The sequence below is a fragment of the Danio aesculapii genome, chromosome 6, assembly GCF_903798145.1.
Source record: "Danio aesculapii chromosome 6, fDanAes4.1, whole genome shotgun sequence".
Taxonomy (NCBI): Eukaryota; Metazoa; Chordata; class Actinopteri; order Cypriniformes; family Danionidae; genus Danio; species Danio aesculapii.
The window spans coordinates 34,129,975-34,142,069 of NC_079440.1; the positions used below are offsets into that span (position 1 = coordinate 34,129,975).

At 36.0% G+C, this 12,095-nt stretch overlaps 1 protein-coding gene across 1 annotated transcript in view; it reads right to left on the bottom strand.

Annotated features, from left to right (window-relative positions):
* Nucleotides 1-12,095, bottom strand: part of ror1 (receptor tyrosine kinase-like orphan receptor 1) — a 205,201-nt gene that overhangs the window by 55,183 nt on the left and 137,923 nt on the right. Inside the window, exon 2 of the mRNA XM_056460041.1 lies at nucleotides 7,421-7,492. Coding sequence (XP_056316016.1) covers nucleotides 7,421-7,492 — 72 coding nt within the window. The remainder of the gene's footprint in view (nucleotides 1-7,420; nucleotides 7,493-12,095) is intronic.

Below are 12,095 nucleotides of genomic sequence, written 5' to 3' on the forward strand. Positions count from 1 at the left end.
AAATTGTGTGCTTCGGTGTCTGTTCAATTATACAAAAAAAAAAACAACAAGTGTACAAATGCCTATGCACACAATGAGATCATCTTGGCGAAAAGAGACAGTGAAAGTTGTTCCATACAAATAATCTTAACCCCTGTAAATTTCCCGGGGACTTCCTGTGGAGTCATATGATCGGTTTGGCAGACATGCTCTGACAGGCTCTTGATGGCATCCTGACAAGCCCTGCTGGTGCAGCCAAGAAGTGAAGAGTGAAAGTAAACTTTTCCTCTCACTCAGCGCGGATTTACTACGAGCATATCATACATACAGTCCAACAATCTGTCAATACAACTATTAAACGGTACAATAGACTAGGGTTTTGTGCAAGTGAACACAATCACTACTAAATAAACTAATCAATTATACAGCACAAAATTGAGGTTCCTAAGGCATTTTTGACCATTGATAATATATAAATATTTATAAAATTTCATAATCGGTATGACATCCTAAAAGTGCGTTTCTGTCATAAACTACAAAATCTATTGGACATGGATTATTCCTTTATTTTCATATTAGTGCTGTTTCTGATTCATTAAAAAATTGTGCATTAGTTAATGTATTTACTGACCTGAACAATCTTGTACAGCTTTTATTAATTATACTTCAACATTCACTATTGCGTTATTAAAATACAAAGTTGTGCTTATAAACATTAGTTAATGCACTGTGAGTTAACATGAACTAACAAGGAACAACTTAATTTTCTTTAATAATAACAAACATATATAAATACGGTAATAAATGTATCGTCCATTGTTTGTTCATGTTAGTACATACATACAACTGTTAGATAGTTAATGTATGTACTAACATGATGTAACAGCTGGTGTCTTGTGCTTGTCATGTGACTTCCCTATGTGCTGTACTCTATAGCTACGGTCACACTGGGCTTTGTGTGTGCGAAATTCTGTCGTGCGGCGCTGCGAAAAGGGGCGGGATTAAACAAGATGATTAGACATTAATTAAAGTGAGCGATTGCTCCATGTTTTTAATTTCTGTCCAGAGAGGTCCTGTTTTGATCCTCGATTGGTCTCACGCAGTCAAGTGATGCGATTTCGCAGGTTAGAGTTCACCAAGCTTGAACTTTGCATCGCAGCAACATGCGAAACTTGACACATGACCCTGCATTTCCGGTCTGACGCATTCGCGTGCGTATGAATGGAAGTCTATGGGAAGAAAAGTCAAGTGTGACCGCAGCTTATGTGCTTTATGTTTGCATCATGTGATTGCTTTGTTCGATTTTCCCGCCATTTGTTAACATTCATGAGTTTACACCTGTGTTTCTCCTCTGTTGGTTATTAGTTCAATCATGTCCCTTGTATTTATGCCCCACAGTGTGTTTGATCCCTTGTCTGGTCTTGAATTGCCTACACCCTTGATATCATTCCTGCGTGTAAATGGTCTAGTGCCTGTAGTGAGCGTCTTTGTTAATAAATATGTGTATTTTGATAACTCCTGCGATCCTGTACGTTTGTGAGTGCGCTGACGTGACACATGAACAAACACGGACCCTTATTGTAAAGTGTTACCCATTTGGCATTAATTTATTTGATGATATTTTAATACTTTCTGTTATTTTGTCTTTTTTGTGTCAAATATTGTCATTTTAAAATTATTATTTTTTACTTAACTTATTATTGAACAGTTTTCAGGAATGCATAAGAAGAAATTCACTGGAATATATAGGAAAATATTTGATAACACTTTTTATTTTGCATATAGATATTTTTTTGGCAATAAATAACTTTGCATCTGCGTTAACTATTATAGTCATAAGAGTGTTAATAGAATATCGAAATATCTCCCAACACTTTATTTCAAAAATAAATGTTCTACTGAACTGTGTAACCCTAAGCTGGTCTATGAGTTTTACTAGCCTGGTTACATATAGTCAACAAAAGTCTAAAGGTGAATACACATCACAATCAAATGTAACCATTTCCAGCTTATTACACCTGTGCTCTGCCATGCAATGTTCAAATGACTATGTTTATGTATGAAGAGTTCAGATGCAAAAACCGGTGCGTCTAAAATTTCTATCGAAAATGAATACTGTTCTCAGCCTCCCTTGTTTATGTTATTTCACTTTGATGACCATAAAAAGGGCTTATTCTATGCCAGAAAAGTGATCACTAAAACTACAGACAGGAGCCTGATAAAATGCTCAGTTTAGAAGAAAATTTCAGATGGCATTTAGACATTTTCGCATCTAAACTCTTCATATAATAACTTTAAATAATTAAATAGTAACTAACAGCTTTTAACAGTTCAAGTTAATAGTAACTTAATTATTAATTATTATTAATTATTTGGTAACTAATAACCTTTTCTTATTTTGATTGTAATGCATTAATGTGCACATTTGTAAAGCTGCTTTGAAACACTGAACTGAATTGAACTGGAAAATGTCAAGTAGTGAAAAATCTATGTGAATCTGTGAGATCTGACACGAGAAATAAAATAGCAACATTTTGAAATGCCAACATTTGCTTGTTGTCAATTTTTAGTGGTTGCAATTTTTTAATTCCTCTTCTCTCTCTCTTTAAAATCAGCAGCATAATCTGACAGGAGGTCAGACTCTGTCGCAATGCAAGGAATGTGACTTTGACGAGGAAATTAATAAAAGTATATTGAGTGCGGCACCCCCAGGGTTACAGGCAGGGTAAGCAGCCGCAGGGCTCACAGCTGTGCAGGTAGAATACGTTCACGATATTAGTCCTGCTGGTTTTGTGGGGGGGTTGAATTCTTCTGACTACTGTTCACCTTTCAGAAAAACCTCAGCACCGACTGAGCTACACCTGACAGCAGCGTTCAGCAAACCGCATCTAGAGTTACCAAGAATCTGCTACTTGATTTGAGCAGGATTCTGTTGACCACAGCAATGACAGGGATATGAGGAATGGAGCTGGGGAAAGCTGGCTTTTACAGGAACCAAACTGAGGTGAAAGATATTGATGTTGTCTGCTGATATTGCATGTCAAAAATGTGCTCTAATCTATGCTTAACATAAAATAGAGTAGTCCAGGGTTTTTCATACAGGAGTTCAAGGAAAATTATGATATTGAATAATATATTATATACAGTATAAGCTGATAGACAGACAGACAGACAGACAGACAGACAGACAGACAGACAGACAGACAGACAGACAGACAGACAGACAGACAGACAGACAGACAGACAGACAGACAGATAGACAGATAGATAGATAGATAGATAGATAGATAGATAGATAGATAGATAGATAGATAGATAGATAGATAGATAGACGGAAGGACAGACAGACAGACAGACAGACAGACAGACAGACAGACAGACAGACAGACAGACAGACAGATAGATAGATAGATAGATAGATAGATAGATAGATAGATAGATAGATAGATAGATAGATAGATAGATAGATAGATAGATAGATAGATAGATATATAGATAGATAGATAGATAGATAGATAGATAAATGGACGGAAGGACAGACGGACAGACAGACAGACAGACAGACAGACAGACAGACAGACAGATAGACAGAGAGATAGATAGATAGATAGATAGATAGAGAGAGAGAGAGAGAGAGAGAGAGAGAGATAGATAGATAGATAGATAGATAGATAGATAGATAGATAGATAGATAGATAGATAGATAGATAGATAGATAGATAGATAGATAGATAGATAGATAGATAGAGAGGGACGGACGGACGGACGGACGGACGGACAGACGGACAGATAGATAGATAGACAGACAGACAGACAGACAGACAGACAGACAGACAGATAGACAGATAGATAGATAGATAGATAGATAGATAGATAGATAGATAGATAGATAGATAGATAAATGGACGGAAGGACAGACAGACAGACAGACAGACAGACAGACAGACAGACAGACAGACAGACAGACAGACAGACAGACAGACAGACAGACAGACAGACAGACAGACAGACAGACAGACAGACAGACAGACAGACAGACAGACAGATAGATAGATAGATAGATAGATAGATAGATAGATAGATAGATAGATAGATAGATAGATAGATAGATAGATAGATAGATACATAGATAGATAGATAGATAGATAGATAGATAGATAGATAGATAGATAGATAGATAGATAGATAGATAGATAGATAGATAGATAGATAGATAGATAGATAGATAGATAGATAGATAGATAGATAGATAGATAGATAGATTTTTGTGGTCAACATATACCCACAGTGAGACACCTGAGGTTTGGGTGACAAGTTACTAATATACAGTACACACCATCCAAACATTACTCCACTCACTGTTCTCTTCCCTTCATCATTCCTCTTGTCTATTCACATGTTCCTTTCTTTATTATTTTCTCTCTCTTTCTATCTATCCTCTTGGTCTTTATTACAGACACATCTGGCCTAAAGGGTGGCTGGAGGAAAAGACACCTTCCTTCCCCTGGCGGATCTCATCTTTATCCCTCCATCTTACATTTCCTCCGTCCAAACATCAGCTCTCTTACAACAATATACAAATATCCAATCTCCCAAAATGGACAGAGCATACAACCACAGAGCGATCAATTCCACCCCATCATGCGTCTGACTGACAAGCTTAATCTTTTGGACACTTCTACTTCCTTCTAATGATGTATGGATGCAGCGAGTGCTTATGAAACTGAGCCAGAAGGAAAACAAACCGCACAATGACCCACACGCACATGTAATTCAGCTGTTTATTTATCAAACGTTCAGCAGATGATTTGAAGAAGCAATCTGACCATTTCAAGTTAGTAGTATCAAGACAATGGCATCTTTTTGGGAGTGTGTGGATGTGTGTGTGGACAATAGGTTCTTTGTTTACTTTGCTGATATTAATTAGAAAGGGGTTTGAGGGAAATGGACGTCCAAGCTTGTGATCTGATCTCTTTTAAAGAAGCCATTGAAACAAATAAGTAAGTATCATATTTGTTCTTGTATTTTGTAACTATATTAAGTCAATTAAAATATAGACGGTAACTATTTACATCAGGGGTTCCCAAACTTTTAACCCGTGACCCCCAAAACAACAATGCCAGTGATTCGCGACCCCCAAATTCCTCGCAGGTGGTTATAAATATACAAACACTGCGCACACAACAGTAGGCCTATATAAACACAAGCATATTGACAATACAAAAACGTGCAACAGTCTAATAACCATATAATTTTTATAGTCATTTATTAATTTAATCAAATAAATTTAATATATATTTTAATAAATTTAATAATATTAATATATATATATATATATATAAATTTAATATAATTTAATATAACCTTTATTGTGATAGGACAGTGGAGATTTAGAGACAGGAAAGCATGGGGAGCAGAGATGGGGAAGGGTTGGCAAAGGACCTCGAGCCAGGAATCGAACTCGGGTCGCCGTGAACACCTAGGTGCCATGTGTCGACGCACTAACCACAAGGCTATTGGCGCCAACAAATAAATTTAATATTAACCTCACCTAAAGAGACTGCTGGGCACAATGTTTTCAGCACAAGTCTATTGTTGGTTTAATTTTAAAGACCGCCACTCAGAGATCATTCTTAAGTAATTAATGTAGTGGCCTGTGTTTATTTTTTATGTATTTGATTGCCATAAAGGTGTCAGAAAGTGATGCTATTGCTGTGTTGTTAAACACACCAATCCTATGAAAAAAATTATTGAAATGCTTATGGCTTTTCATTTGCATGTTGTTGCTTTTTTATGTAACTATTAAATATTTTTTTATCTTCTGTGAGTTATGGATAAAATATAGTAGTTGTAACAGTTTAACCAAATTTATTTGACTTTTGGAAATCACCAAGCAACCCCTGTCATTGTCCCGCGACCACCCACTTTAGGAACTACTGATTTAGATGAAGTGTTGCTATGTGTTGATATGGTGCTTTGTGATATGAAGTATTTGTTTATATTGTCCTGCTGTGAAAAATGCACATCATAAAAATCTCCATGATATCTAAAGGGTGATATATCCATGTAAAGCTTTATGTTTTATACAGCAAACATTTGCATGTGTTAGATTACATATAATAACATAAGATATTAATAGCATTATACATGAGTATATTTCTCTTATGTTGTTTAAGACTTCACAGCAAAAAATAAATAAAAAACGGTAATATGAATGCAAAGGTGTAATTCTTTAGAATTCAATTAACACCACTGTATCTACTTATACAATTTAGGTCTTTTGGGGGACAAAAATGTAAGTTAAAAACCAAATTAAAGTTTCATATAATAATATTTTTATCAATTGTTTCTTTTATTCAATTGATTTCTTTACTTTACCAATATCATCCCTGATGATAGCTACCTAAATTATTGTTCACAATTTAACCTGTTTAATGTCACTGTAATTTTATATATAAAAAAACAATACAATATATTACTTTTCATAAACTAAATTTTAAGTTATAAGTAAATGATCAGATGCATTCATTTATATATTTTTTTAACACATTACACATTCAAATATTTATACTATACTAAAGTTCTCATTGTGTACATACAATACAAACTCTGATATCCATAAAAATATACCAAGTTGCTTTAAGTTGAGTTAATATTCACACATTCATATTTGCTCATACTCTGTGAGATATTTCTGTAAAACCCTCTTTGTTTTCTGACCTAAGGTGTAAGTCAGCTGCTGGTCAAAAGGAAAAAGCTCTTGTGTTGACAGCTGTTTTCAAACGCCAGGCAGCAAATCTGACTGAGATTTAAATATTAATCCCAAAGCAATTAGGACAATTTGGAGAAATCACATAGCGAACATAATAACTCCACTCCTCGTATTAGCTTAATTGCTACTGAATGGAGTTCAAAAAAGAAACAAAAAAAAAAAAAACACTTAAAAGACAAATGAAAAGAACTATTGAAACCGGCTTGGAATGGAAAGAATGAAATGGATGTGTCTGCAATGTGGTGTTTCGGCATGTGTATATGAGAGAGAGTGACAGAGATCAAATGGAGATATTATATGATGACAAAATGAAATTGAAAATGATTATACGGAAAATGCTTGACTTCTGACTTTTGTTCCAACTTGCATGTCAAATGACAGCACAGACACAACAAATCTAGGTTTACCATGAGCACGGAAACCCCCAAATAAGTGCGCACTGTCCCAGCCTGAGGAATTAGGATGACATAAAACACATAACAAGTCTCATTCAAAATGCTGCCATCCTAGAAGCTCACATGTTCCTGCTAGTAATGCTGTCTGCTTTGGCAATCAAAACGAACATTCATCTCCAGACAAAACATCCAGTGATTGCTGCCGATCTGTCACATAACTGCAGACCTAATGGTGTCCCAGAGAGGCCTAGTGGAGCTGGGCTTTAAAACTCACCTCTTTCAGCTGCCCTGGACATGTTCCAACTGGAGGAGGACACAACGCTCGGGTCGGAGGGAATCTCTGCGCCTGTAGACACAAAGACATGAGAGACAATCAACACACCATTTACATTCTGCTGGTATCATAGTATATTGATCTATCGTTTCAATATTATATTGTTTGATCTAATTATATCACTGCCATGACAACCCTTGGAGAGATTTAGTAAATGGTTGATGAATGGTTCTTAAAATGGCCTTTATAGATAAGGCCAATTTAGTCGGCATAAAATGCATTGACTGTATTACACACAAATAAGATGTGCTCTATAAAAACATGACTGTTTGATCAATTGCGGCATTGTGTGGCCAGATATTTTTGTATAATGACCATTAAACTGTAACATCCACTGGAGACAAGTTAAAGAGAAGGAGACTTGTGTGGTTTATTGGAATGACACAAATGTAACAAACATACGCAGACAACTTTGTCACAGACATTTATTAAAATATATCAACCTTTCTTGCTTATTTATTTATGTAATAAGTTGTACAGTGTAACAATGTACAGAGAGCCAGTGATTATAGAGTGAAACAGTCAGGTTTCAGAGATGTAATCCATTTTTTCTATAGCAAACTATGAAATTTAATAGAGGGACTTGAGCAGACTACAGAAACTACTGAATATTTCACCAATCAGGGAGTCACTCAAAGAAACATATGCCAAAAAAGATCTTTAGCCAAGCCCACTCCCAATGATTTTCAAGAACAACTCACACTCAAACATGAACTATGAAATTTCTACATGTATAAACAACAACTCTATATGAATAGTTTTATGCTTCTCTATAATTTTGTATTAAATTTTTTCATCCATAATGTTTTATTTGAATTGATGTTCTTTCCTCTAAATCAGGGGTCACCAACCTCGTTCCTGGAGGTCTGGTGCCCTGCAGGGTTTAGCTCCAATTTGCCACAAAACACCAGCCTGTGTGTTTCAAGTACACCTAGTAAGACCTTAATTAGCTTGTTCAGGTGTGCTTGGTTAGGGTTAGAGCTAAAATCTGCAGGACACCGGACCTCCAGGAACAAGTTTGGTGATCCCTGCTCTAAATAAACAATACCAGCTATTTTTTAACTCCAGCTTCAGTTCAATACTGAACACATTTTCTTTTTATGAGAGCTTTGCTAAAACATACAGCAAGAATGTGAAATTAAAGACATGTTCATGTTGCTATTAGCGCTCCGTGTGTGTTCAGGAGCGTGCAGGTAAACCTGCCTCTAATATATGAAGATTACAGACTTGTTACTGTACAAAGGACATTTTATTATAGTGTAGCCGCACAATATGGGCAAGTGTTGACAGGTTCAGAGTTAGTGATGCTCATCTTACAATGGCCCCCTTTGAGCTAGACCAGGGATATTTTCATCATTTTACTACAGAACACAATAAACAATGGAGTGGGGCAGTACATCAATCCAAACTGAGGTGTAAGGTGCTCCAGGAATGTATGGCATCGCTTTCTTTAGTGCTCAACCAGGTAGAAATGCATGAGCAACACCATGAACTGCTTAAAAAACATACAGCAGAAATGTATAGTTTATGCTTAAGTCAACTGGCAGCCAATATAGCTATAGGAGGAAATAGGAGAGATATGATCACGTTTTTGTGCACTTATCAACAGTTTGGTTGCGACAGTTTAACTAGCTGCAACAATGAAGTAATGTCCTGAGAGCATTGACAGCAATACAGTAGTTCAACTGAGACAAAATTCTGCAAAAAAAAGTACTGCACCAATCTAGTTGCCAAATATCCGTTCCGGGTCAAACACAACCCCCAGATTACTTGTTTGGTCTTGCAGGAAGGCCAATCAGTGACCCAAATAAGTAATGGTATCCAAGCATGCTCTGGCAGGTATAAAAAAGTCATCATCTCAGATTTTCCCTGGTTTACAGAAGCAGACTGGCAGACTTAAATTATTCTAGACACATCAAAACTGATTAAAAAATTATTCTTTCATAGATAAGGAAAGTAAATGTGTACATTATCAGCCTTAAAATGACAAAACTGTTCAAAAATATAACCCAGAGGCATCATTAATTTTCCTTCGGCTTAGTCCCTAATTTAGCAGGGGTCACCACAGCAAAATGAACCACCAACTACTCTGGCATATGTTGCGGATGCCCTTCCAGCTGCATCCCAGTCCTAGGAAACACCCATACACTATGGACAGTTTTGTTTACCCATTTTCCACACCTTTGGACTGTAGGTGAAACCGGGGCACCAAGAGGAAACCCACACGAACATGAGGAGAACATGCAAACTCCACACTGAAATGCCAACTAGCCCAGCCAGGACTTGAACCAGCGATCTTCTTGCTGTGAGGTGAGAGTGCTAACCACTAAGCCATCGTGCTGCCCCCAGAGGTATCATATACAAAGAAAACAAGTCCAATTTTAGAACTCTGAAGAACCCCCCAGGTTCAACAAAGTCAACAAACTTTACTGAAAAATCAAGATGAGAGCTGAGAAGTATCACATTCATATACCTCTACACTTATATAAACCTTTTTTTATCACATCCAGTAACCATTTTTCTAATTCTAAAAGTTATACATGCAAGTATAAAGTTTATCTATATACATTTGAAAAATGGTTACTGGCTACAGAATAGTTTTCCTAGATGACTGCTAAACAAACTGACTGACTTTGTTTAAAAAAAAAAAAAAGCTATTTGGTCTGACTGACAGCATAAGCTTTAAGCAAACTCTAAACAGTGTTCATACACTCTTACAACCTTGAAGACAAAGACTTTGGTCAATGACTACTACCAAAGTAAATACATGCTCACACAGTGCATCTATGCATGAGTGCGTCTCTATGTAAAGTAGAGCTCTGGTAATGGATCAGACAGACTCCCTGCTGACTGGCTTACATTGAAGGATAAATCTCCAGTGTGCTGACAGTCTCCAAGCTCTGCTGGAACTACGGTGAGGGAGGGGGTCCCATTTGTGGATATATCGTTCCACCTAGTTCTATGAACGCCAGATTCCATTCAGGAAGGGTGATTTTAAAATAATACACCATTAAAATATATACTATTTTGCTCCAATTTCTTGTGAGATCACTATGACGCAGCATTTTATAGAACCATTTGGCCGTATAGACATCTCAAAACTTAATTTTCTTAGGGAGGACAATAGCAAAATGTATAGAGAAAAACAAATAAATTACATTTAAATACATAAATCAAATCAAATTATGAAATTAAAAAGTTCTGAGTAATAAAACAATATTATTTAACACCAACGATACATTTTACATTTAAATTAAATATACCATTAACTTATATTTTAATTAATACCAACACATTAATAACTACATTTATTTATGTTCAGAATTGTTGCAAACCTGGTCTTCTAACTTAAGTTTTACCATTTTTTTTTTTACCATATTTTGAGTCTGAATCTTAATGTGCACTAAAATCAAACCCTCTCTACTATATTTGCCACCTGTATAGAGTGTTCCAAACATGTCACCTATAAACTTCCATGAAGACTAGGATGCAGTCTTAAAAGGACGCACGTTTAAGCAACAAGGAAGCTCCCAGCTTGGAACAGCGCGCTAGTGGTGGTGTGAAATAAATACACAAATCTGCGAGCTCGAGAGTGAAAGGGTGTAGAAAGAGACAGACAAGCGTTAAAGTGTGAACACAGAGGTGTTATTACATTAACTGGGTGTTAATTTAATGTTAAATATGCCTGGTGTTAGAAAACATGCCACTTTAACGAGCTGCTGATATACACACACACCTGTGCCAATGAACTGTCTTAAGTGAAAGTTTCACACACACATACACGCACACACACACACGCTACCCTTACTGGGGTAGAAAAGCAGCAGCTGCAGGGGCAGGTGGTTTAATGCCTCTCCATGATGACATTGACTACAACTGCAAATTACACTCATTAGTAATGTATCTATGACAGGTCACTTCATCTGCTCATTACATTATGACCATTACTCATTACAGCATGACCTGTCACTTTCACTTGTGTCATCCAAGTGTGAGTCCAAGTTAAGATCATCTAAATATAAATTTGCCAGTGTCATATTTCGGTAACATTTTATGGTATAATAATCATCCATTTTTCTTTATGTAATTTTAAAACTGGCTAACTTTGTTTTGGAGGTCTTATACTAAATATAATAATATACATTTCAGGATTACTTTCTCACAGTGTCTGATATGGTTAGCTCAAGGATCTGCTCTCTCCAAACCCCTCCTCTCTGCTCTGATTGGTCAAATATTAACAATATCAAAAAATAGGCTTCCTTGCCACTTTAATACATGGTTATCAGTGATCTGTGCTGGGTAACTAGTTACAGTACAAGTAATGATGTTATGCAATTCAATCACTAAATAAATTGTAATGTTTATAGTTACTGAGAATTCTGATGCTAATTCTGATGCTTTTCATTGGATCCAATGTTTTTTTTAATTTTCAAAGAATTACTAGATTCCAGAGTTTCCTGTCATAGCTATTAAACTTGTTCTTAAATCAGTAAATTTTAACTCAAAATGAGCTCAAAGTAAAATGAGGTGGTGATTTTCTGATGTCTGTGCTTTAAAACAAATGTATTATCTTAATTCAAAGGATTTTGAAAGTTTTACAGTAATCATTGTTCAG